The following is a 27918-nucleotide window of genomic DNA, read 5'->3' on the forward strand; positions in this document are numbered from 1 at the left end:
TTTGCTGTGAGCCGTTTAAAAGGTTGCAAGTGTATTTTGGAGATCAGCTTACATTAGTTCTTGAATCTTCGCTTCCAATTTCTCAGCATCAGCTCCACAAAACTCAAAAATCTGTTCACAAATACACAAAGGTGAAACATTTATGGGTTCAACTATTGCAAAGATGTTGAAGGTTTGAGGAGTTTTATTTTGGGTTGTAAAATTATCTTCTATTCATTTCTATTGTCTGCAAGGTACTTTAAATATAAATGCATATTAAACGCATTAAATTCATGATGTTTTAATTATTTGGCAGCTTTTCAAAACTGTTTATGCTAATATTTTGCCAGATTTATATAATTATCCGTAACATGCTTCTAAACTAAGATCTAAGACATATAATGGTGTTGGAAATGAGGAAACTCAGTCATTGAAACTCCTCAGAGCTTTCATATATTGGCATTGAGAGCTTGTTAATTCTTATACATTATTTCCTGAAATCAAATGGCTCATGATTTCCAATTCTGACTTCTGCCCAGGTAATAGCATTGTAATCAATTGATTTAAGAAGCATATTTTCTCTTCAAATTTTCCACATCTCTGAGTCAGGATGCATTTCACAGTGGATGGTAGGTTGTATTTTATTTGGAACCCTTCTCAGGAGCGTAAAAAATAATGGTGCATCTGTCAATGAGCATCTTATATCTGATGAAATATGAAGTCAAAGACTTATTCATTATAACTTTAGTACCAATATAAAGTAGTTGGAGAGAAGGAAGCATGTGGGTAAACTGAGGCTGGGATTGAGTGAAGACTTAAGTTTCCAATGAGGGGGATTTCAGCAGCCAAAAATGGCATTAGGACTTTGAGGGAAGGGATGGAAAAGCCTAGAACTAACTTCAATGCTCAGTGTGCAGCAGAGAAGAAAATGCTCTCACTTCTAAGGATTCTGCTTCCCGAGGCAGCAGTGTTCTGGTTGGGTGGTGTCTGTGGGCATCACGGTTCATTCAATTCCTTGAAAGTAAACCCATCTTGTGACTCCATCTTGATCCCGTTTCACTTACCGGCTTGCCCACGAATCCACTTCTACAACAGCAAATTGCTCTTTTGAGTCTTGAGAATAGGGTTACCTAAGTGTGGGTGCAGAATTTCATGATTTATCTGGGTTGTCTGGTTTACAGCCATCTCCTCTATAAACAGTTCTCTTGGCCTGGGCCACCAGGGGAGGAGGGTGTCAGAAAGGAACTGTGAAAGTCTCTCTCGCCTAAGAGGCAGGTGGCAGCTCGATGGTGCTCTAGAGCATGAAGAGAGTTTCATAATCCTCTGAGGCCAGAGCAGGTATCAAGAAAGAAGTCCTGGCAAGAACACAAGCAGGGCTTGGCCACCTGAATGACCGGACTTGGCAGGGAGCAGGGAAAGGATGCTAAGCTTAGCCAAGTGACTGGAGTACTCAGCCTATTGCCAGGAAGCTCAGGACCATGGTGAGGCAAAGGAAGCCTGAGCAAGCTCCAGAAGGCTAGAGGTTGGGAGACAGGGGCATGCTTTGTTAACACTTTTCACTTGAGGGCAGCAGGACTTCCTAGACAGCTCAATCTGGTCTTAAAGGAATTTTGCCCCTTTGTCTCTAACCAATGCTGGGGTGGAATGCAGGGTGTGACAGGTTTTGGGGTTCCATCTCTGTCTCAGTCTGTCTTTCCCCATGGGAGCTGGAAGGGTGGACATCAGCTTTGTCTTCAGGGGCTCCCATTTATCCTTTTCTTGTGGCTTCCCTTCAAGATTCCTCCCGAGTCTCTATCCTCTACTCCTCTGCTATAGGAGTAGCTTGACTCCAGTGAAGGCACATGTAACAGCAGCAGAAGAGAGACTCTGGCATGGAAAGTATGAGAACTTCCTGAAGTGTGTCTGTTCCCCATGACCACCGCCATGTAATTGTACACAGTCCCCTGGCTCCTCAGTGGTCTATTAGAAGATATTTTTGTTATCCTTACAACAATAACTCTAGTATACCTGATTATGCCTGCTAATGTTAGGACCTCCCCCACCATCAAAGGGCAATGTGGAGCCAAGGAAAGTTTGGGGGCCCCTAAAGATAGGTTTCTTTTCTTGGAGAAGACTGCCCCTAATGGAGGTATCACACAGTTTCTAGGGGTGTAAGAAAATAGGAGGGCATAGCTCTGAAGGGAGATTTCAAGGAACGGGTGATTTCCATGGCCATGGGGTTATGACATGCCTGTGCTGTGACACTTGACAGCCACCAAGGGAAGCTAGAAGCCACAGGTGCAATAAGAACCTAGGCTACTGTGGAATTTGACTCCTTTTCTTTCTAGATACACTGAACCTGGCACAGGGCATCATGACCTACTGTGTTACTCGAGCCAGGAACCCGAGGCCACATTTAAAAAATTCATATACATTCAGAAAATTGCACAAATTGTAACTATACAGTTTGGAGAATTATTATAAAAGGCAGCACACTTGTGTAACCATGTCCAGACTAAGAAATGGAGCTTTACCGGTACCCAGACAACTCCATCTCAATGCTACCCTATGCCCAAAGGATTTTCACCATATGAAAAAAAAAAACACCTTATGGATTTTTCACCATGAATTAGTTTAGCCTGCTTTTGAACTTTTGGGGTTTTTTAGTGAGAAAGATTGGCCCTGAGATAACATCTGTGCCAATCTTCTTCTACTTTGTATATGGGATGCTGCCATAGCATGGCTTGATGAGCAGTGTGTAGGTTCACGCCCAGAATCTGAACCCGTGAATCCTGGGCCGCCAAGGCAGAGCACGTGAACTTAACCACTACACCACTGGGCCAGCCCCTAAACTTTTATAAATGCAATTCTACAGAATGGATTCTTCTGTGTCTGGCTTCTTTCACTCAACGTGATGCTTATGAGATTTATCTGTGTAACGCAGTACATCCCTTTTTCAGTGTCTTTTAGTATTCCATTGTGTGACCATAACATAGCTTATCCATCCTGGCTTTGACCAACAGTGCTGCTAGGAACATTCTTTTCCACATCTTTGTAGGGACATCTTTGGGGGCATATAAGCACTCCACATACTTGACAACACTTGTTATTTCCAGTCTTTTTAATGCTAGCCATTTTGGTGTTCTAGGTGACATTAAATTTGTCACTGAAATACATGGGTTTTACCTCATCAACTTTCACCCAGAGTTTAGCAACAGTTTATAATTTGTCTGTCTCCAGTCCTGTGCCCCTGAGATCCCTGAGATCTCTGAGATCCAGTCATGCCATCCTTCTTTGTAAAATTCTTCAATGCTTCTCCATCACTATAAAATCCAAGCTTCCTACAGTAGGGCTTCCTTGAATTGGTCCTGTCTACCTCTACTGTCGCTCTCTACCATTAACTCTGACCTCTAGCAACACTTTACAGTTGCAGTCATTTATTCCTTTAACAAATACTTAATGAGTGCCTATTATGAGCCAGACATATTGTGAACAAAACAGACAAAATCCCCCCACGGAGTTCCTATGAATTCTAGTGATAATTTTATAATTCTATACAAATGTATTATCATCAAATAATTCCTGACACATGTCCTTGATGTTTTATAACTCTCTGCTTCTTCCCATCTTTTCTCACTTGCTAATCTTAACCATCCTTCAAGATTTAACTCATAAAGTCTTCCCTGGAGTCTTTCTCTGTGATCTCACAGTACCCTGTGCATTCCACTATCAAAGAGTTGACTTAAAGAGTTGACATTAAAGAGTTTTCCCCACTAGATCAGGGATGGGAACTGTACCTTATTTTTTCCTCCATATTTTTAGTATCCAGAACCGCACACTTAGGTGCTCTATTAATGGTTTTAGGCCTGAAGTGAGTTGAGCTAAGCTGATTTCCAGTCGTCGGAGTACAGGTCCAAGACTCTGGGTAATATTAAGTTTCAAGGACTTGGAGTTACCTGTTTTATTCTTTCTCTGTTGAGTCTGCCAAAGATAAATGTGATATTTGTGTCTAGCACAGGGCTTTGCATATAGGAGTTTAATAAATGTAGTTAATGAATGAGGAACAGTTCACTGATAAGAGCTCATTTCATAAGTAGCTTTCTTTTGAAGAGATACATATGCAAGGCAACTAGCATATAATTTCTGTCCAAAATGTTTTCTCATTTTATCCTGAATGTTTGGCTCTACTTCTCAAAGGCAAGCTCCACTCTGAAGCATTAGGAGGCAAGATTTATTTCTCTCTTCTCAATGCATTCATTTTGCATGCACTGCTGCCACCATAATAATGACTGCTAATTAAAATTACAAGCTCCAGTTTGCAGAGACCAATGAGATATGGGGTGGCTGTTCGTGCATAACAGAACCACCTATGTCCAACAGTCAGTTTGTTTTTAAAGTCTTTTATTATGGACATTTTCAAATATATACAAAAATAGAGAGAATTTACCATCACCCAGTCCAACCAAAGGCAATTCTTTATGCCAAAGACATTCACTCACCTACAAAAAGTCTATTACTGTTACTGGGAAAATGCAAAGGGGCTGGAGCCACTGTTCCCTTCCTAACAAATGGACTTCTAAGAGTATAAATTAAGGAGTCTGTTTAATGGTGCACAATGGAATAACTACAATGAGATGTCTTGACCAATTGATGTGCTATTTGGTTGAGTGAATACTGAAGTTATATTTGGACTAGCTGTAGGAAAGCTCAATAATTTTCCAGACATCTGTACTCAGTTAACAACAACAAAATCCTTAAAGCAACAGCAACAATAACAACACAAACAAAAAAGGTCAATCAACACAAGACACTTTTTGGGGGATGGCTGTAGAAATATTTGTATGTAAAATAAAATTTCATCATTTTAAATAGCATGATTTCCCTCTTTATGAAGGGTTTAAGGCATTAAGTCTTTTTAGTAACATGGGAGGATATGTCTAACAAGAGAACTTTTAAAAGTACCTCAATCTTCTATTGAGAGGTGGACAGTGTTCATTACTGTCTGATGCTATTTTGGCTTCTTTCTCTGGTTCCACCCAGAACTGTTCCTTCCCCAGAACCATCTGTATCACATTGCAGGTGTTTGTACACTTCCCTTTTGACTTTCACAACACCCAGGGCAGGCCTTGCAAATGCAGGCAGCTCGATTAAGCTTTCTGGAGTTGACCAAAATCAAATCAAGAAGGCAGAACCTCTTAGAAATGGTCTGTTCCAAACAGCTTGAATTTAAGAGAAGAATTGAAGAGATTCACTTGAATTCAAGAAAAGAGCATATAAAAGCAATCTATTATCTAATTTTTTTCTAATAGATACTGGCCTTCTTCTCAACTTGTTCCAATAGTGAGATTTCAGTAAAGTACTAACTTACTTTCATTTTCTTGTAGCAGGTTTGGAAACCCTGCCTACATATCTGTTTCTTAGAGCACTGGCATAAATAATGATTAAAGTGCTTTTCTTCATCTACATTAGGGGTTGACAAACTTTTTTGTAAAGTGCCCAATAATACGTCCCTGTATCAGGCTTTGCAGGCCAGATGGTCTCTGTAGAAACTATTCAATCCGCTATTGTAGTGTGAAGGCAGTCATAGACAATATAGTGTATTTAAACAAATGGGCATGGCTGTATTCTGGTAAAACTCTATTTACAAAAACTGGTAGAGGGTCAGATTTGGCTGTAGTCTGCCAATTCTCACTCCACGACATCAACTAAATTTGTTGAGGACACACATGATGCTGTCTGCAAGCTAGTTACTCAATACAATGTGGCTTTCTGTTGAAGTGAAAAAGGAGCATGTGTATAATGTTATGCAAGTTCATCTCAAGCCACAATGAGAATAGGAAGAGTGATTCTGGACTCTGGCCAGAGGGGATGTCATTCTGCCATTATTGGAAATGTGGGATAGAACTTTGTTCTTGGGAATAAAAATGGTTTTGGAGCCATTCCCTTCAATGGCATATACTCTTGTTCTCATGTTTCCACTGGAAAATTTGTTTGACTGTGTGGTCCTGGGAAAATATACCTGTTTCCTAGATCCCTTCACTGACTTGTCCTCAAATTCAGAGGTAAGCTGAACAGTTTAGCCTAGACATAGGTCTGAGCTCATGCCCATCCTCTCTCTTTTGGGGGGTGTACTGCTCAAGGGACAGGTCTCCTGTTTCTCCCACCATTCTCCTTCTGGAAAGCACGTCTGAAGTGAGCCCAAAGTCTGCCTTCTAAAGAAAGGTCTGGAAGGCTATCACCCTCTGTCCTCACCTTTGGGGTTTAATAGTTGTAAAAAGCAACAATATCTCCTTCACCTGGGTAGGTAAGTTTCTCTTCTGCGGTCCCAGCTTCTCCCATAGGTGGGTCATCTCCAGGTCTAGGCTTCAAGGGCTAATAGGAAATCCATTGACACAGGTCCAAGCCATGGTCTTCAATTAGCAAAATTTAGCACTACTGCTGCTTATAATAAAGGTGATATTTTGATTTTCCGCATGACTCCATGTGAGAAAAGAGTTAATGCAGCAGGTCCGGTTGCTTACTCCTTGCATATCTCCAAGAGAACCATGATGGAAACTTCACCAACCCCCAGAGAATGTGGCCCTCCCAAGTGTTCTTTGTGTCAGTGATTGATGACCTGGAGCAATGGACCATGCCATGCTGGCTTGTCAAGCTGCTTTGCACAAACATCAATATTGATGATGTGCACCTGGTTTTATTATTGGGGTCCTGCGTTTCCAATGTCATGTCTGGTTGTGTAGCAATGGTCGTCTAGCAAGACATGTCTATGTGACAAGTCCCCAGATAAAGGCCTCAGACCCTCAGACTCAAAATGGCATCCCTCAGCAGAGACATTCTACACATGTCCCTGAAGTTCACTGCTAGAGAGAGAGGGTACCCCAATGTCTCCTTTGACAAGGAAGAACATCGGAAGTCTGTGCTGGAACTTTCTGGACTCTATCAATGCATACGTTTTTCCTGATGCTTTTACTCTGTGTTCTTTGTTGTGATAAGTCTCAGCTACGAGTACAACCTGCTATTGAGTCTTGTAAGTCCTTCTGGCCAATCACTGAATGAAACAGTCCTCTTTTCAATGACTTAAAATTCAATGAAGAACAGGCCTGGCACTAGGGTGTACAATTTAAGAGGCTTTAAAAACTCAGTAGGCAGGATAAAGGATATTTTAATAAATATATTTAAAAGTTAAAAATTCATGTAAAAAGCCCATGATGAACAGAACATCAAAAATTCAAATTAAGACAGGATTCCACCCTACACTTGCAATATCCTGCCCTACTTGCCTCACTCTAATCCTTGCCCTGGAGAAAAGAGGTACCCACGTAATTACTGCCTTTCAGTTGCTAAAGCCAAGAGCAGCATCTTTAGCAATGGTGCTGATGGTTGCTTAATGGTGCTAAACGGTTGCTGCACTTCAGCTTTCCCTGCATCTCACTTAGTTCTTGGGCCCTCCAGTCAATTTATCTCTGCCAATGTATCAGATATTTATGGGGCTTATCTGTAACTCCTTTTAGGGATCCGGACCCTTCAGAACCCCAAAGACCATATGAGAGCTCTTTTTTCCCCCTCATGCAGAACCCTCAGTGTCTAATACAATCCTTAACACGTTGAATATCACAGAGTAGGTAACTCTTGAATGCTAGGATGACTTAGCTTAAACAAATATTGTAGTTATTCAAAGAGCTTTAGATGTCTCTTGTCACCTTTACTCCCAAATTTCTATTTATTTATACATTTTCAGAGAGAGAGAGGTGCACATATAGAGCCTGGGGCTCTAATAATAGCCACATTTTATAGTATGTACCAAGTCCAGTGCTAAAGCACTTTACATACATTGTTGTGAATTTTCATGACAATAGTTCAAAAACACATGATATAGTCCCTATTCCACAGGGAAGAAAACCGAGCCTCACGGTGGTTAAGGCACATTCCCAAGGTCACCCACTAATAAGAGGCAGATCTAAGGTTCATCCTACAGCTCTAACTCCAGAGATAGCAGAAAATACCCACAGACACTCTTTTGAGGGTTGGGTCAAGCATCGTTTTTTTTCTTTGTTTTTTTTTTTTTTGAGGAAGATTAGTCCTGAGCTAACATCTGCCACCAATCCTCCTCTTCTTTTTCTTCTTCTTCTTTTTTTTTTTTTTTGATGAGGAAGACTGGCCCTGAGCTAGCATCCATGCCTTTCTTCCTCTACTTTATATGTGGGACGCCTACCACAGCATGGCTTGACAAGCGGTGCGTAGGTCTGCACCCGGGATCCGAACCGGTGAACCCAGGGCCACTGAAGTGGAATGTGCAAAATTAACCCTTGTGCCACAGAGCTGGCCCCAAGCACTGTTTTTATGAACTTGAACAGCGAGCATTTGGCAGGGTGATTCTCCACGGACTTCTATCCTGTTGACTTCCTACTGCCCCTCGTATTGTCCCTGCCTGGCCCTTGGAGACACAGAGTTTGTGACCACTGCTTCCAATCCTGTTCTCTTTCTAGCACGCAGTGGTGCTGCCTACTTGGGATTCATTTAATCTCTGTACCGATTTCAAGGAGAAGGCTTGCTGGGAGTGACTTCCATGACCTCAGCAGGAGCCCCGTGGTTCACAAGCGTAAGGGTAAGAGCTTCCGCCCACTTAATACGAGAGCTCACTCATTTGTGAATAACTCATTTATGAGCATCTCTGTTCCCATATCCTATCACTCTTATGAGCGGGCTTAAGTGCTTGGGGAAGCCATTTTACTTTCATATCAAAGAATAAAAGGTGGAACCAACTTTTGGCCCATATTTAGCAGTTGGCCAAGACTTGCTAAATCTTTATTACTCTTCCTTTCCCCGACTCCACAGTCATACACGAACTTTAGTCTGGAACCAATGTTATCAACCTAGGGGATCTACTGATGGGCTGCAGAGGCTCAATGAATACCCTAGTATCATACGCATATTTCAGTTTATGTGTATATGTTTATTTTTCTGGAGAGAGAGTTTTTATTGAATTTTAAGAGGGTCTATAAACCAAATTTATGAACTATTTATGATAGAATACAGTGTAATATTCTGGTTACAAAAATTAACCAAGGTTTTGGGTGCTTCATCTGGAAGACACTCCAGGAATGCTTTTTTTTTTTTTTAATCACAATTAATCTTATTGGAACACGATGTGATGTCCTAGATGAAAACACTAAGGAATCAATCCAGCAGGAAGGAGCAAGCCCACCTTATTTATCACCTGGAATTTGCTTTAGCTGCCCTTTGTCCTAAAACTGTGAAATAATTACAGCTGTTATTTACAGTGCATTCTTGCCAGATGTTCGTCCGACCTCTGCGTGATAACTTCCAGCAAAAGGGAATGCCTATCATTCACCATGGCCCTAGGTTATTGTTACATAGCTTCATTTGTTTTAGATTTTTAAGGTTTTATTCTGTTCATATTCTACGCATTTGGAAAATATTTGAAATGAGCTAGAATCCGGGGCAAGATAAAATAGCAAAACCACTAAAGGATGACCCAGTATGGAGATGGCAGTTAGGGAATGCCAGGAAACTGCAGATAAGGGAGGTTATTGCATTTGAGTAGAGGAGGGAATCCTGAGATTCTTGGCAGCCTTGGAAAAAGAGAAACCCAAGAGATTCCCTAAATCTGTTGATCTAATGCAAGGAAGCAGATCGTAGTTTCAAGGGAGGCAAATATTCTAACCCTGTGTTCCACGAGGAATTATCATAAGGCTTTTTATACAATGTACATTTTAAAAGGCATAATGGACAGTGGCTCTTCGCCAGCAGTTTTACCAGAAATGTAAAGACATTTCTTATAAAATTCCATAATAGAAATTAGACTCTAGGTTTTTCTTTAAAAAATTATTAGATAAATAGCACTTAACTGCTTCAACAAGTCAATTTTCAGTTGTGCTGTCCCAGATGAAAGAGAGGAACACATTTATGGAAGAGGTTTCAAAGAAGTAAATTTAATTTTTTTCTACCCCCAAGAAAACAGTGAATGTCATTGGTAGCCTTCCTAGTCAATTCTATCGGGAGAGGAGGGAAATTCACATGGACTGGCCTTTTTGTCCGGCCACCCCAAACTTCCTCTGGACCCAATGATTTTCCCGTGCAGACCACTGTAGGGTAGAACCTGGGGGGCGGATTTCAGAGGTCTCATGGTTTGATTGCAGCTCTGGATGCAATGGTAGAAGTGAGGACCCTGCAGAAGCCTTACGGGGGCTACTCAGATACCAAATGCTGGGGACTGAGTCAAAAGAGGGAAAAGATTTGTAATAGCGTCTTTTTAGTATTTCTTCCCCTCTTTTCTTGGCCTTTGTCTTTTCCACAATAGGTTGATATTCTTTGTTAAATGGAGCCAGCATTACAAATCTTTTCTGCAGGTTTTCAAATGATATTTAAATTAATCCAGGTATGAATCTTCCTGGAGATATGAATACATATACAAACAAAGTTGAGAAGTAGACTCATTTGTATATTGTGATATAAATGATCTCAAGGTTTTTTTTTTATTAACTCCATAATCAGGATGCTAAGTTAGTAATATTCAATGAGAAATTCAATTCTCAAGAAAATTACTTGGGACATGGGTATCCACATTATAATCAGAGGCTTGCTGGATGACTCTGGAATTTGAATATAGGGAGGCAGATCAGCTTAAGGGACAGTGCCATCAATTCAGTTAATTTTATTTTCCAATTAGCTAACTGGCAGAAAATTCAAGTTTGAGATCCTTAGTGATCCCTAGAATACAGGCATTTTGTTCCATCACTTCCACAGGGATCCATACCCTGTAAACACCCGTTAAAAATAATTGTATATGGGACCAGCCTGGTGGCATAGTGGTTAAGTTCACATGCTCCGCATTGGTGGCCCAGGGATTGCCAGTTTGGATCCCAGGTGCAGACCTATGCACTGATTATCAAGCCGTGCTGTGGCAAGCATCTCATATATAAAATAGATGAGGATGGGCACGGATGTTAGCTCAGGGACAGTCTTCCTCAAAAGACAAAAAAAAGAAAGAATTGTTTATAAGCTCTTCCCATCTCCAATTGAGGGCTCTTCCACCCCAACAGAGAACGGAGACCAAGAAGGCCCAAGCCTTTCCTCAAAAGCATAGCTATGGATTTGCTCAAGAGCCTAGACACGTAATCAATTGAGAACCCAAAGATTTGTTTCATAAAACAGGGAACAAACTGTTGAGGAGTAGCAGTCATCAAACAATATCATCTGCAGAAAGGATGAAACCAGAAAGCTGTTGTCAGCTGGAGCAAAACCTTCCCTGAGTCAGATTAGTATGAGGACAGCATCAGGAGGGGAGGCAGAGCTGGCAGTAGGATGTAGGGGAAAGACAGCAGCATTCACTCATTCATTCATCTGTCCACTTACTCATCAATTAAACACAAAGTAAGAATTTTCTGTGTAGGAGGGATTCTTCTAGACACTGGGGTTTCCAATCAGACATGAACTCCTCCAAGTACTTGGGACAGTATGAGAAAAATACATGATGTTAAGATCTGAGTCAAACAAAAATGGGCTTGGAAAGATAGATTGGGTCAAAATTACAGAGAAATCGGAAAGTCAGACTGGAATACAAGGGTTTAGTCTTGATTCTTTAGGAAATGGAGGAGGAGGAGCATCAAATTTTACAAGGGAATGACATACACAGAGCTGTGCAAGGATCTATTTGGAAGAGAGAACAGAACTATGGTGAGAACTTGGGGGTGAGAAGGGCTATGGCAATTGTTTAAATTAAAGGTATTTATAGCTGGAGCTAGAAGTAGGGATGAAATTACTACAGGAGCAGAGACAGAATGGGAAAAAGATAGAACCTTGGGAAACACTTACATTTTGGGACCACAGGAGACAAAAAAGCCAGAGGAGAGCTTGGGGAGGGATCCAGGATAGAAGCCAAGAAAGGAGGAAGTTTCCAGAATATAGAAGCTGATTGGTTAACCAAGGAATAAAAGGATTGAGAAAAGGCTATGTAAATTAGGTGCTGGAAGATCCTTGGCGACTTTCAAGAGAGTAGATGAGGGAATGAGTGGAAAATGAGAACTAGAAGCAGTAAATATATTCTACTATTTCAAAAATTGACCATGACATGAAGGAGAGTAGTCTGAGAGAACATCAGAGAGACTTACTAGAAATTATTTTGTCGCAAGTGACAGAAAAAGCAATCCAAAGTTTATATAACTGAAGAATCTATGGGGATAATTAAGGCTTCAGGTATGAATAGATTCTGGGTTCAATCAATGCAGTTGGTACCTCTTGTCTTGACTCTGCTTTCCTCTGTATGGTGGCTTGATTTCCAGGTTCCTTGTGATGGCAAGCTGGCTGTAGTAGCTTCAGCCCGATATCTTCCCAAGTTCAAATCCAGTACATCAAAAGAGAAGGCTTTTAGCTGGCTGCTTAAGAAAGTCCTGGAATTAGCTCTGGTTGGGTTTGGCTTGGCTTGACTGGAGTCAAGGCCCATTTCTGATGGGGATGGAGCTCACTGATTGGTCTAGGCCTGGAGATGGGGCCCTACAGAAGCACATGGACTAAGAATGGGAAAGGGCATGGTTCCCTGAAGGAAAAGTCAGAGAACTCTTAATAGAGAATGGAGAATGGTAGCTTGGTGGCAAAACCAACAAATGTCCAAACACCAGGATTGAAAGAGGATAAGTGATGGATAGAGGACCGGAAAGAAGGGAGGGAAAGCAATCAAGGTACGGTGTATGGAACTGATTTCAAAAGGAGGAAGCATCCTCATTTCTGAGCTGGAAGAGAAGGAGAAGATAATGCAAGGTGACACATAAACAATTTGACATGTAGGTGTGGGAGGTTGAGGGTGCATATGTTAAGTAGCTTCAATTTTTGAGTAAAAACTCAAGAGGGGGAATACTGTTATTTTTTTTGAAAAATTATTTAAATCTATTGCACCAATTATATTACAGCAGATACATGCAAACAAATAGAAACTGAAAATAAAATTCTACAGCTAGCAAATCAGATGCTTTCATACTTTATATTGTAGGCATAATCTTTACAAAGATCAAGCTTGAATTTTTTAGCTTTACATATATTCTTTGTAACGCTTTTTAATTGTATACTATTTCATAGAGTAGATCATCATAAATCACTACTACAAAAAGCATTTTGATTGCTTCCATATTTTATTAGAAATCAGGCTACAATTACTATACACTTAGCTGTTTACTTTTCATTGAGGTACTTCTGTAGCAAAAGTTTCCAAGAATGGGATATAGTTATGCCCCACCTAATGACGTTTTGGTTCACAATGGACCAAATACATGATGATGGTCCCATAAGATTAGTACCATATAGCCTAGTTGTGTAGTAGGCAAGGACAAAATCATCTAACAATGCATTTCTCAGAACTTATCCCCATCATTCAGCAACACATGACTAATTGTGTGAAAAGGAATGAATAGCTTGTTCGTCTTAATTTTGTTGCAATACCACCTTTCCTAAGGTGTGTACAATTGTCAATGCTCCTCTACGTAATTACTAGTTTCATCACACACCAAGGTTTTCAGACATTTTATTGCATTCACATCTTTAAGATAACAACTACCATAACGTACTGAACACTTAATGCATGTCAGGATGAGTCTAAAGACTTTAGTCACCTTACTTCATTTATTTCTCACGACAGTCCTGTAGGGGGAAAAACTTGTTATGACCCATATGTTTACAGATAGGGAAACTAAGATACAAAGAGGTTGGTAAGTAAACTGCTAGGAAGTGGCAGAATTGGTATTTGAACCCCAGCAATTTGTCTCTAGAACCTGCGTGGTCAACGATTAGGCCATAGTGCCTTGTGATAGTGTTTGATTAACATTTCTCCAAGTGTTGCTAACAACTTGTATATATTTGTGTAAGATTTTAATCTTGTCCTTTTTTTGGATAGTTCTGCCTCAGATAGGATAGTGGAATACTTCGTAGTGATTTGGACACATCAGATGGCCTGAATGGGGAGATTTATTATAATTCATGCATTTTCTTTTCACCCCTTGCCAATATGTAAAGTCCAGAAACTGAGAATTATATTGCTAAGATTAAAAATACATACAGTTGTTCCATCCCTCCAGGATATCCCAGGCCCTTTTTAAAACTCTGATGGTTTTATAATCTATTTCAATCTGCCAGTTACCATGGAAACATACCTTCTGGGCTTGCTTGAACATCTGAAATGTGGGTATTGCTTTGATGTGATAAGTTTGGGCTAACTCCTGGGAAAGAAAAGAAAGGGCATGAAGTTACAATTTTGGTACCCTCTCTCTGCACCCAGCATGGCAATTGGTGACTTTTCAGAAGGGATGTCTGAAAGCCCAGGGACAGTCGATATTTCACAGATTCTCCTGCCAAGAAGTTTTCTAACATATCCTCAAAGCTTACAGGAATGAGAAAAAAGAAAATGACTCTTCCCAGCACTCTTGAGCTTTTCCATCTCAGAGCTCTAGGAGAGGGGAGAGATGGAGGCCAAAACAGAATGGACTGAAGGACTGAGTGAGCTCTATTTGAAAGAGCTTGTGAAGGATTGCAGAAGGGCCCCAGCGGAACTCAATATGGAGAAAGCATATTGCAAAAAATAAGAAAGAGTAAAGGTCTCTTTATAATGCACACTCGAGACACGGGGTGATGTAATGGTCCTGCATTTTAAGTAAGGCTTACACGGTTCTTTCTTTCTTTTTTGGTGAGGAAGATTGGACCTGAGCTAACATCTGTTACCAATCCTCCTCTTTTTGCTTGAGGAAGATGGTCCCTGAGCTAACATCTGTGCCCATCTTCCTCTATTTTGTATGTGGGACACTGCCACAGAATGGCTTGATGTGCAGTGTGTAGGTCTGCACCCGGGATCCAAACCCATGAAGCCCAGGCCACTGAAGCAGAGTGTGCGAACTTATCCACTATGCTACGGGGCCGGCCCCGCATTTCTTTCTTTTAAAGCTCTACTCATCTATACTGCCAATCTTTGTGAAAGATTTGGAGCCAACAAACAAGAAAAGACATCAGAATTTCAATTTTTTCAATCCATTACAACCTGCTTTCAAGTGCCACTTTTTGGTTAACTTGTTTAGAAGTCAAAAGAAAATTAGTCACCCACAGGATCAATAGAATTGGACTTTTCTCTCTAATATACCTATCATTTCATGGTGCAAAATCTCTCCCCTGCCACCTACAGCATACACGTACATTAAATCATAATTTTCATGACCACAGCAATGACAACAACTAATAACTTATTATTAAAGAAAATTGTGCATTTGTTTCACCTTAGAAGACAAAGAGCTATAATCAAAAAGGCAAACAGGAAAACATGTTGGCGAGGATGTGGAGAAATGAGAAGCCTTGCACATTGCTGATGGGAGTGTAAAACAATTCCTCAAAAACTTAACCATAGAGTTTCCATATGCCCCGACAATTCTACTCCTACCTATCTACCCAAGAGAAATGAAAACACACACATAAATGGTTATGCCAGCATTATTCATCATAGCCCAAAGGTGCAAACAACCCAAATGTCCATCAGTGGATGAAAGGATTAATAAAATGTGGTATATCCATACAATGGAATATTATTCTGCAGTAAAAAGGAACAACATATTGATACGTGCTATGAGATGGATGAACCTTGAAAACTTATGCTAAATGAAAGAAGCCAGTCACAAAAGACCACATATTCTATGATTCCATCTACCTGCAATGTTCAGAATAAGCAACTCTGTAGACAGAATGTAGATCTGTGGTTGCCTAGGGTTGGGGTCGGGGGATGGACGGGACTAGGTGTAAAACTCCAGAAGTGTTTCTTTTTGAAGTGATGAAAATGTTATAAAATTGACTGTAGTGATGGTTGCACAGCTCTGTGAATATCAAAAAAGACAGAGAGATAATGATCCTAGCTCTATATCCTGAATGCATAGGATATAATTCAGCTTAAAGGGCAATTAAACACTGTCACAGTTTAATGAAGCTTGAAGGAAATGAAGAAATGGAACTTGGATTATATTCTGGGCACTATGTCATCTATTTTGTGTACTTTATCTCATTTTATACTCTTTTAAGTGCTATTACCCTGTTTTACAAATGAAGACACTGAAGGTTATAGAGGTTAACTGATCATAGGTCACATAACTATTAAAGGGCAGGATGGGGAGAATAACAGATTTTTTGTCACTGTATTCTAAAGCTCAAACTCAATCTAACATATGCATACGCCACTTCCTATTGTTACTTTTCCTCATCATAAATGAAAAAATGTCATGAAAGAATAATTTGGTAGACACACTGTGTGTATTACTAGGACACCTTTTGAGTGAGGAAATGAAGCTGATTACTTTTGGGTGGGTGAGGTGAAGAAGGAAGCTTCTAGGAACTGAGGGAAGGATTCTTGGAATTCCTTGTGATGTTTAAAAAACTCCATAAAAAAGCAGAAGATATAGCAAGAGGAAAGCAAGGTATATTAAACGTCCGTAATGCACTGAGTTAGGTTTCAGAAATTGATTAATAACCTATTACAGGGATGAAAATCATTTTTGACCTGGAACCCAATGCCAACCAACTTGGTACTGTCTGCCTACAGCAACTCTGCTGAGCAGGATTCTGGGACAGAGTCCAGAGCAAGTGGTGAAGACCATTAAGAGTGATCAGTGAAGTCTGCCATCATATGGGAGGGGAGGGGGGCAGCAGGAGAGCCACATATTTGCTGTGTTTTTTTTTAAAGCAATACAAAACATATAAGAGCATTACAGGGTGTTTACTACAGTTTATCAGAAAAAATTGAGAAGTTCTACTTAACTCTAAATTGATTATATAATTAGTGAAACAGTGCTCTCAATGACATTACATTCAGATTTTACGTATCTACATGGAGGATTTAAGATTCTTACCCGAGACTCGTCCACATCCACCTTAGCAAACATTACATTTTGGTATTGCAGTGACATTGCCTTCAAAATAAAAGAATCAAAATTCCTCATTAGTTTAGTGTTAATATTAAATCACACGCTAGAAGTGTCTTTTGGCAAAAGCAAGAAATGAACAGAAAGGTTGTTCAAGAGAGCTAAGCATCGTTCTGGCATTTCACTACTGCCTAGAACTTGAAACACTCAAGTCAAATGTCAGATGATGTCAAGGTCAAGGGTAGAACAAGGGTCTAAAGAACCAAACCAAAGATTAGAGTTTCAAAATTGGAAAAGGACACAAAGCAAAGAAATAATGAAATGTATGTGGTGAGTCTGGACTTATCCTGGGGTAAGTAGCTTTTCCCTGGGGGGAGTCCGTCTTCAGAGGTCATCAAAGTACAAATCTCTGAACCAAATACCCAAATTCTGCCTTTACCTTCTCTTCTTGCCAGGCTTTTTGGGAGGTGGTGGTGCTGGTGCTGCTGGTGGTAGAAGACTCTTATGGCTGAAGTGATATAAAAATATTTGAGCTGACCATTAGCCTATTGCTTTCCACCCTTATTGCCACACTTCTTTACTATGTATTGAAACTAGAATTTCCAGGGTCCTTTGCCAGCTATCCTCCAGTTAGGTTCTGCCAATGGAAAGCATTTGCAGGAAAATGGAAGGTGGGAAGAGATAAGAAGCAAAACTCTCTTCTGCTTCTGTTTTGTTCTGGATGCATCTTTGGCAGCGGTGGTGACAACGGTGTTGGTAGTGGGTCTGGAAGTAGTGGATGCAGCAGCAGCAGCAGCCTGTAAATGTCAGCTCCTGGGTTTTTTTCAGACAGCTGTGTTCATACTTTAAGGACATAATAGCATATTGATTGTTTGCTTTAACATCATATCTCAAGTATTTCCAGTGACCTATTTCAAATGAGACCTCTTTCTGATGGTGATGTGAGGTGTCCAGAGCTCGGCCAAGTGGAGACAATAAAGATGGAGCTGTCACTGGGGGCTGCTTCCATGCAGAAATAGGAAGAAGCATGGCCTGGGGTGATGAGTGGGTATGTGCAGAGTTCTGTTGTGGAGATTCTCTCCCGTTGTCTGTCCACAGATTGTGATTGAAGCGGGAGCTCTTTCTTCAGAGGCTTATCAAGCTGATGAAATTGGGAAGAAACCCTTGGACAATAGACATAAAGACCTTTGGAGTTTTGGAGTACTTTTCAGATCAAAAAGATGCTGATTTTGATTGGCAGCATCTCCATGCGTGGCAGGAAAATAATGTCACCCAAGAACTTGGGGGCAATGGACTTGCACTTTTCAAGTCTGAAGATAAAGGGATGTTCCCCAGTGGGAGTCATGGGAATGGGTTTGACCTATGTGGACATCTAATTCTCAGGGTCAGGTTCTATTTATGAAGTTTCCAGAGCCTCCCAAGTCTGTCAGGAAATGGACAAGGATATGGCAGTTGTCATTTTTGTATCAAGTAGTAGCCAGAAGACATGGTACAGATACGGGTTCATCGCTAGGTTGGAGTTCCCTTGTGAACATTGCCTTCCCTGACTATCCCACTCCATCCATTGAAGACCTGCCCCATCTCCCTCCTCTAAACAACAGCTCTTCCTTCCACTCTGTTCTTCCTCATACAGAATCTGTTACCATTTGGTCACTTCTTCTGTTGATCCTAACTCTAAAATGTCTCTTGAATTTGATCTTGCCTTTTTTCTCCAAAAACCACTGCCCTAGTTTTGGTAAACCTATCATTGAGACTGTTGTTCACCTTGGTTTACCTGTCTTCAGTCTTTCCAACCCATTCTTATACAACATTGCCAAAAATATTTTCTAAAACCCACATTTGATCATGGCAAAACCCTTCTTAAAATTCTTCTGACTCTCTACAGCAACTCATTAAGTTATAACACAAAGTTCTTCTTTTTTTTTTCTTTTCAAAGATTGGCACCTGAGCTAACAACTGTGCCAATCTTTTTTTTTTTCCTGCTTTATCTCCCCAAATCCCCCCCTGGTACATAGTTGTATATCTTAGTTGTAGGTCCTTCCAGTTGTGGCATATGGGATGCCGCCTCAATGTGGCCCGACGAGCGGTGCCATGTCCGCACCCAGGATCCGAACCCTGGGCCACCGCAGCGGAGCGCGCGAACTTAACCACTCAGGCACGGGGCCAGCCCCCCAAAAGTTCTTCTTGATCTGGCCTCAACTTCCTTTTCGAAGCTCATCTGTTGTGACTTCCATTGTATACACCATAAGTTAGCCTCACAGACTACTTGCCTTCCCATGATAACACCTTGCAGTTTCTCGACAAATTTATAACTTCTCCTTTTCCAGAAATGCTTCCCAAGGTTCTATGCCTGGTGACCCTCTTAGATCATGGTCAGTAAATTACACCCCGTAGACAAATCCAGCTCTCTATGTAGTCTTGTCTTTTTTTTTTTTTTTTTTTCAGATTTTGTTTTTCCTTTTTCTCCCCAAAGCCCCCTGGTACACAGTTGTACATCTTTAGTTGTGGGTACCCCCGGCTGTGGCATGTGGGACACCACCCTAGCATGGCTTGATGAGTGGTTCCACATCTGAGCCCAGGATCCAAACAGGTGAAATCTATGTAGTCTTATAAATAAAGTTTTGTTGGAACACAACCCATTCATTTGTGTATTGCTATAGGCTGCTTTTGTATTACAACATCAAAGCTGAGTAGTTCTGATGGAGACCACATGGCCCACAAACTTGACAATATTGACTATCTGGTCCTTTACAGAAAAGTCTGCTGACTCCTTAGTTTAGTCATCAAGATCCAGATCAAATGGGACTGTGGAGTTTACTCAAGACTTAAAGTTTTACTTTTTTGTTTGTTTGTTTTGAGGAAGATTAGCCCTGAGCTAAGTGCTGCCAATCCTCCTCTTTTTGCTGAGGAAGACTGGCCCTGAGCTAACACCCACGCCCATCTTCCTCTACTTCATATGTGGGATGCCTGCCACAGCATGGCTTACCAAGTGGTGCCATGTCCGTACACAGGATCCAAACCGGCGAACCCCGGGCCTCTGAAGCGGAACGTGTGCACTTAACCGCTGTGCCACCAGGCCGGTCCAACAAGACTTAAAGTTTTAAATCACTTCTTAAAATTCACATTTTCTTATGAGTCACTTTTCTTCCTTCAGCAAAGACTCTGTAACCAGGAAACTTTTAGTTTTTGTGTGTCTGAAAATGTCTTAAATTCTTCCCCCTCCCTTGAAAAATGGCTTAGTTAGTTAACTTCCATTCCACTTTCCTGCAGAACATGGAAAGGAAAAAAGGTAAAGATTCCTTGGATTCCCTAGTGAGACAGGAACCAACCTAATGAGACAGGGCCATCTGTAAGGCCCCTGGCCTAAGAAGATAAGGCCCCTAATCAATGGGCAAGCTAGGAGAATCAGACAGAAGCCACCAAGATGCACCTTCCGGAGCCTCTGGACTTTCCTGAGCTTACGCATGTGCCCTAGCACCCAGGAGTACACTGAAGGTGACCCTATTAGCATAGTAAAAATCACACTCAGGGGTGGAGAGCTAGCATGCTAACGATACAGATGTTGCATGTGGTAGCATGCTACGCGACCCCACAGGTGCAAGCACAACCCCACCTCTATGTGCCGTGACAAGGCCCTCCTCCCCAGCCTTTGCCTAATAAAAGCGCCACAGTGCTGTTCCCTAACAAGCAAGTCCCCTGCCCGTTTCCTTTCTGGACCACCTCCCTTGTGCCTCTCCTGTGCACAAGATAACAAACTCTTACTTTTCTACTCCTGTTTGTTGTCTCTCTTGATTTGTATCCTGGGGGACAATAAGAACCCAGTGGACTCGTAACACTAGCAGCTAGAGTTCTGGATGCAAATTAGCTTTACCAGTGAGATGTGCAGAAGTGAAAGAAATGCTACTTTCTTTCTGTCTTTGGAGGTTTCTGCTGGAAAGTAAGATTGTGTATACCGGGATGTAGTTCTGCTGGACGTTGCAGCAGAAGCAGTAGCCAGACTGAGAGATCCAGTGTCCAGGTGTCAGCTTCCTGGATGTCCAGAGGCAGCTGTAGTAGCAGTACCTTCCTGATTCTGGTTCTGACTCCCTGACCTGCTCTGCTGATTAATTTTTCTCCAGTGGTGGACTCCCATCTGCCCCTACTTGTGATTAACGCAAAGTTAGGATCTCTATATGCAGGTCTGTTCTGAGCGTCCTTCACAGTGTTCCAGTCCAGAGCCCATTCATCTAGCTTTCCAGTGATTTTATAAGCATTTAATTCCTTGTATTAAAATCCTTTTCTAATTTTGTTTCTGTTTCCTGCTTTGATCTCTGAACGATAAAGTGACCTAGAGTAAGTAAAGCCTTTTCTTTAACCCCCTTATGGAGTATGAGTTTTAAAAAAATTACAGACGATCCATTCTCTTGCAAAAGTTCAAACATTACAAGAAAAATAAAGCAGAAACATGAACTTCTCCAATTCACAAGCCTACCTCAATTTTCACTCACTGTCACAGAAAAAAACCTGTGTGATATACATGCTTCCGGGAAGTGACGTCAGCACCATGGAGGAGGAAGTTGTTGCCTTTGTCCGTCTCCTGTAGGTTACAACCAGTTGGGACATCCATTGATCAACAAAGGACTGCCTGCACAGCGCACCAGAGCACCTGAGAGATCCGCGCATCTATACATCTGCAGGTGGGTGGACTGGGCCGCGGAGGCGAGCAGCCCCTTCCTCCTCCCCCTCCCAGGCTGCGGCGATCCAGGGCCCGGATCCTCACATCCGCAGCAGCACGCGGGGAACAGAGGCTGCAGGGACAAAACCGGCACTCTTGGCTTAGCCCCTGTCCCCCACCTCCCCACCGCAGCAGTGGAGAGTGGCGCACACGTCCTGAAGACTCAGGACAAAGAGCGGAGCCGGTCACCCAGCCCCCACCTTCTCTCCCTCCCCCTCCCCCTCCCCCTCCCCCTCTCCCTCCCTGTCGGTGGCGCCTGTCTTTACGGCGGTGAGAACAGTTTCCAAACGCGGATTTTCCCGGCTGGGGAGGGGCGTGCTGAGCTGAGGTTGCGAAGCAAATCTGCGCACACCAGGGACCAGAGGCTGCACAGCAGCAAGGACACTCACTCTCGGCTTGGCCCCTGTTCTCCCCCCAGCCTCCAGCGGTGGCGGGTGGCGCCTGGGACCTGAGGCCTCTGGAACCACAGCAGAACCCGTGACCCAGCCCCCAGTGGCGGCGCTGCCTACCGGCTCTACTAGCAGCCGGGGCTGCATACAAGACCCTGGACCCCGGGCAGCAACAGCCACACCCGTGAACACAGCGCCTCCAGCAGCAGTGCTGGCAGCATCCTCAGACAACCCGGCAGCAGCAGCGCAGGTGGGGCGCGGGGCAGCAGCACCCGAGCCCGTGGAGAACCTGCAGAGAGCCAGTGTAGGAACACAGACCCAGGCGACCCTGGGTGACCCCGACGGTGACCCTTGAGACGGCAGCACCATCGGAAGCAGCAAGGCACCAGCAACCCCAGAGGCACAAGCAGCACAAGGAGGGCACTGACGACCCTCTGGCAGAGGCTGTGGAGGGTGGAAAGTGCAGCCTCTCAGATACAACCAGAAGCAGCTCAGAACCAAGTAGCCAAAGCCATATCCAAATAAGAAAGGCTTCACTACCACAGATGGGCCCGCGGAGGAACAAGTCTTCAAGAACCATGAAGAACTACCGTAAGAGGGCAGCACGGAAAGAAAATGACAGCTCTCCAGAAACCAAACTTGAAGTCACGGAATATTGTGATCTAACTAGCAGAGAACTCAATATGATTATCATGAAGAAACTCGACGAAATCCAAGAAGGCTTTGAAAGACACCTCACTGAGCTCAAACAGGGCTGTGTCGCCAAACTGATTGACGCTATAAAAGAACACCATGCAGTAGTTCGGGAGATGAAGAACACACTTGATGAGATAAAAAATAGTGTAGGAAACATTGGGAATAGAGCTGACCGTATGGAAGAGAGAGCCCAAAGTGAGCTGGAAGATAGAAATCAACATCCTTCTGTTCCCCTTTGTCTACGTATAATATAGTGTATATGTTTATATATATACACACATACATATATATTTACATTGCATAAATGGGACCATACTGTATAAGTTTTTCCATATTGTGCTCTTTTCCTTAATGCTCTGTTGTCTTGGAGACAATTTCATTATTACATATGGGTCTACTTGATTCTTTTTAACATCTGAATAGTATTTCGGTGTGGATGAACCAAAATTTATTGAAAAACTATGTTTGCATTAGTCTGAATTCCAACAGAAGTTAGATGGCACATTCAAGTAAGGATAATTGGGGGAGGTTTATCTCCAAAAGGCTAATTATAACTAACTATAACGGTAAGGATGGGTGTAGGAAGGGCAGGACATAACAGCAGCAGAGCTGTCATCACCCTTAGGTCCCAAAGGTATGAAGAGAGGGAGAGGTTGCCAAGCCTCAGATTTCATTGTACTTTATGAAAATGCCTCTTGTTGGCTGTTGGAATTTCATCAGCTTTGACTTTGTGACATGTGAGCATATTAATACTCCTGAAGCTGAACACTGGGGATTCTCTTTCTTAAAGTTTTGAGTGTCAGAATAGAGGGGCCTGTCAGATATTAAAATGTTCCCTCTGGATATTCCAAGGGTTTTAGGCATAGAATGAATGTTGAGATGTCACGTAGCCAATTTCTCTATTTGGATATATTTCTTTTTACTTAAATGTCAAAGGTTGTGATTGTGGTTAGAATTAATTCAGGTGGATTCAAGAGTGCCAGTCAGAAAAGATTAGACGTTAGAAATCTTGCTGAAAATAAACCAGAGTATTTTCAGTTGTGTAGAGGAATCAGAACTTCTTTATATTTGAAGGAACAGATTTCACAAAATTGACCGTAAATGCGAAACTTCTCCATGATAAGGAGAAACAAAAATAAAACGCCCTGAGGTTCTCTTTGCAGCATGTTAAGTAAAAAATAAGTGGTGAAAACTTTTAAATGGGGCAATAGGAAATTAACTAGATGAAAAATTGTATAGACATTAAAATTATAATCTGCAGACTATAAAAACAGTTTGCATGTGGATAAAAGATCTGAATGTAAATAATTACAACTAAGTAGAATATTTTACTAAAATATTGTACAAAGTGTGTTAAAGATGTATGATTTGTTCTGATAACAGGGTTGAAGGATTGGGGGCAGTTTATTTTTTTGTATTATAGTTTAAAACAAGTATGTGTATCTGTAATCTATTCCAGTAGCTGAAAGTTCTGAACTCTGGAACTTTAGTAAAATGTCGTTATTATGAATGATCCATTCATTTGTACAATTGTACTCTTTTGTACATTTGATGTTCCTTGCAGAATTATCCATAGATAAGTAGTATTAATCTTCTGGTATGTGTACTAATTATCTAATTAGATCTCAGTATATTATCTTCAGGTTGATCGGCATGCTTCAAAAAAAACTATTGATTCCATAATGGCTCTTAAGTGCCAGCCTTTTAAGATTTCCTGCAAAAACTGTTTAAGGACTTTAATTCCTTCTAAAACTGTGAAATAGATACTGGTGATACTTACATGAAACAGAGGACAAATCCTTTTGCAAGCACCACACCATTTTGCTGAAAATTCTACCGCAAGTTTGCATCCAGCAGCTTTCAGAAATGTTTTGAATTCATCCTGAGGCCAGAACACCAAGGAAGAAATGTACACAATTGCTGAATCTCAAGAAGTCTTGCAGAGAATAAAATGACAGTTTGGTTCTTAAAAAGGTTAACCAGGTACCCCAGCCTATTGTTCTCCAGGTGACTCAACCTTTCTTAAATGTCCTGAGGTCATATATGTTTATCTTTGTAAGTACACATAAATGATAATAAATACACAAAAAAATATATGAGTCAATTTACTAAATGGATTGGTAATAGTGGTTGGTAATGGTTGGTTGCCTTTGGGGAGAAACTGAGATTGATCAGTGAGAGATGAGGGGTGGTGTGTAAGGGTGAATGATTGTTCCAGGTGGACGTCTCTCTGTCTCTGTCTGTCTATCTATCTATCTATCTCTTTTTTTTGTGAGGAAGATTCACTCTGAGCTAACATCTGTTGCCAGTCCTCCTCTTTTTTTGCTTGAGGAAGATTCACCCTGAGGTAACATCTGTGCTCATCTTCCTCTACTTTGTATGTAGGATGCCTCCACAGCATGGCTTATGAGTGGAGTGGGTCTGCGCCAGACATCCGAACTGGCAAATCCTGGGCCACCAAAGCGGAGCGTGCAGAACTTCAACCACTCGGCCATGGGGCTGGCCTCTTACGTTTTTTTACAAGGACCTAAACATGCCTTAATACTGAAATTTAAAAAGGAGAAGAACTAATCTAAACCTTGAGTCATTTCTTGTTTTTGTTTTATTTTGGGGGAGTGACTATTACTAAAGCTATAGTCAAAACCATACATTTAAAGATTTGACATGCCTCTTGCTGAATGTCTTAGTGAATTTTCTAACTATTTGTATCCTCTAAGTAAAGTAAGGCTTCCCTTTCTGGAACCTCAGATCACTATGTCTCTGCTTGCCTGTTTTGTGAACAGTGACTGTCCTAAGCTAGTTGTTTTATGCATGGGTTATCTCCCCACCAAGTCCCTGCAGAACTCACTCCTGATTCCCTCCTGCACCTCCATGGTCCCTTAACAGGCACATGGTAAGTGCTCATGGAATATTTAGTTGATGAATGAATGATACGCTAATATATAGTGTTCTGATCAAGATTTATTTTTCCTGGTGGCACAGTGGTTAAGTTCGCATGTTCCACTTTGGTGGCCCGGGGTTCGTGGTTTGTATCCCGGGTGTGGACATGGCACCGCTTGGCAAGCCATGCTGTGGCAGGCGTCCCACATATAAAAGTAGAGGAAGATGGGCCTGTATGTTAGCTCAGGGCCAGTCTTCCTTAGCAAAGAGGGGAGGATTGGCAGCAGATGTTAGCCCAGGGCTAATCTTCCTAAAAAAAAAAAAGATTTATTTTTCCTTCATTTTACTCTGTTTCTGGTGTTCCCTCCCTTAATCTTTACAACCACCTTATGGAGTGGGCATTACTAGTATTATCCTCATTTTACAGATGAAAAAACTACAGTTTATTAACTTTCTCATGGTCAACCACGAGAAACCATTTCCTTGACCACTTCACAAAATCATCTCCTGAGTTCTTTGTAGTAATGGGGCTCACTCTCCCTCTTAATGGCCCTAGTTGCATCATGTGCTCATCCCTGGACCAATCATGAAGATGGGGGGGGCTCACTAATTGGATTAAGTCAAGCAGAGCCTATCACTGGGATTAGGGATGGGGTTAATTCCATACAAATGGCATACTGCTCTATAATAGGGGAATCTTGACAATTATGTTGCCATTTGATTTGTTTCAAGCAGGTAGAACTGATCATTTAAAGAAGGTACACTCTCTTCCTTTACCAATATTCCTCTAGGATAGAAGATAATTGACTTGTCAGAGAGCCATGTCAAGCTGCCATTTCTCACTTGCTTCTGAAGTTAGAAGGTAGTTGCCATCCTCACAAGCCCCCAACACCCTCCACTTCTCACTAGTTGTTAGGGTGTAAACCTGCCCAGTTGGACCCATGAATTTGACGTGGCTAAGTTCTAAGTTCTCTGAAGGGAGTACCCCCATAGTATACACATTGATTCAACATGAATCTATTGAGGCCTACTCTATGCCAGGTCCTGGACACACCGTTAGAATACAGCTGCAGACAAAAAGCCAGATAAACATTCCCTTCCTTCATGGAGCTTACAGTTAGAGGGGGAAGCTGATGTTACGATAATAAGCAAAATAAGTAGTATGTTAGTTATCATTGCTAATAAAGAAGAAAGGAGAAAAATAAAATAGGAAGGAAGGATGGGAGCTGGATTACAGTTGTAGTCCGGGTGGACAAGGTCCACCTCGGTGTGAAGGTGACACTTGAATAAAACATGAAGGAGAAGACAGGCCCTCAGGAGAGGTCTCTGAGGAGGAGATGGAGGGGGCTTCTCAGGGGACGAGTGAGACCCTGGGCTATTCTGAGATTCCCAGAAAATTTTAAAAAGTACCCAAAGTATTAGCAAATGTGTGCTACTTTAAAACATTTTCTTATATCAAAGTTATGTTGCAAAGCCGCCTTTCAATCTGGTCAGTCTCATTTTTGTGAGCTTATGTATAGCTGCCTTTGGGGAAAATATTAGAAGTCTAAATCTGCGGGAGTTGGTGGATGGAAGGCCCTATGCCCTCCCCCTTTCCTCCAGCTCCTGGCCTGCCTGTAATGAGGCCTGGCATCAGAATGTCTAGATTCTAATGCCCACTCCACCCCTAAATGATATAGGACCTTAACTTCTCTTTTAGAGGCAGTTTTCTTCTTTATGATTATCCCTGCCCTAGGATGCTATATATGTATTTAGATTTGTTATGGCAATAGCATTGAGCAATGGATAGAAAGTGGCTTTATGCAATACCCCCTTAGGAATTATTGATACTACTGGCCGTCATTTCTCCTACCCCATTTCATAGGCATGTTTGGCGTTTCTGTTGTCTTTCCTAGAAGAAAACTATGCGGACTCTTTTACTTCCGTAGAATTTTCCAGGTACAACTGAGGTGGGAGTGGGATCAGGTACAGGTGGGACATGTTAGGAGCAGGCCTGGATCCAGCTGGAGTCAGAGCAAGGAATGAGAATCAGGGAAGAACAAAACCCTTTTTGATCAATTTGTCTCTTGGCTACCCCTCTAGATAGTGTCTTCCCATAAGAAACAACATGATGAGCAAGAAGTTAAAAATCTCCCCTTGCTATAGAGCGGCGAAGGAGTACTCGATGAAGGACATAATTCTTAAAGCTTATCAAAGATGGTCGCTTTTGAAATATTCAATGAAGCTGAATAAATACTTGCCATATCTTTAATAGTATGCACCATGGTTTACACCTGGGAAGTGCTGATGAAACTCTCCTCGTGGTTCGGTTGGCTCAATGTGGCTGTCTCTTATTAATTACAGGATCCTATCTGGAATATAAGGCTAACTTCTCTATGACATCACT

At 41.7% G+C, this 27918-nt stretch overlaps 1 protein-coding gene across 2 annotated transcripts; it reads right to left on the reverse strand.

Annotated features, from left to right (window-relative positions):
* Window positions 1-27918, reverse strand: TXNDC8 (thioredoxin domain containing 8). 2 transcript variants are annotated; one of them, XM_070594990.1, is made up of 6 exons: window positions 27773-27901; window positions 24433-24534; window positions 16842-16901; window positions 14118-14183; window positions 1044-1109; window positions 1-111 (listed from the first exon to the last, which is right to left on the reverse strand). In XM_070594990.1, the coding sequence occupies exons 1-6, from the start codon at window positions 27794-27796 to the stop codon at window positions 49-51; spliced, it is 381 nt and encodes a 126-aa protein (XP_070451091.1). In that variant the 5' UTR covers window positions 27797-27901; the 3' UTR covers window positions 1-48. The 2 variants fall into 2 exon arrangements, with proteins under 2 accessions (XP_070451091.1, XP_070451092.1); XM_070594991.1 differs by lacking the exon at window positions 1044-1109 and having other exon boundaries at window positions 27773-27918.

This window comes from Equus przewalskii, chromosome 26, assembly GCF_037783145.1.
Source record: "Equus przewalskii isolate Varuska chromosome 26, EquPr2, whole genome shotgun sequence".
In the NCBI taxonomy this organism is placed as follows: Eukaryota; Metazoa; Chordata; class Mammalia; order Perissodactyla; family Equidae; genus Equus; species Equus przewalskii.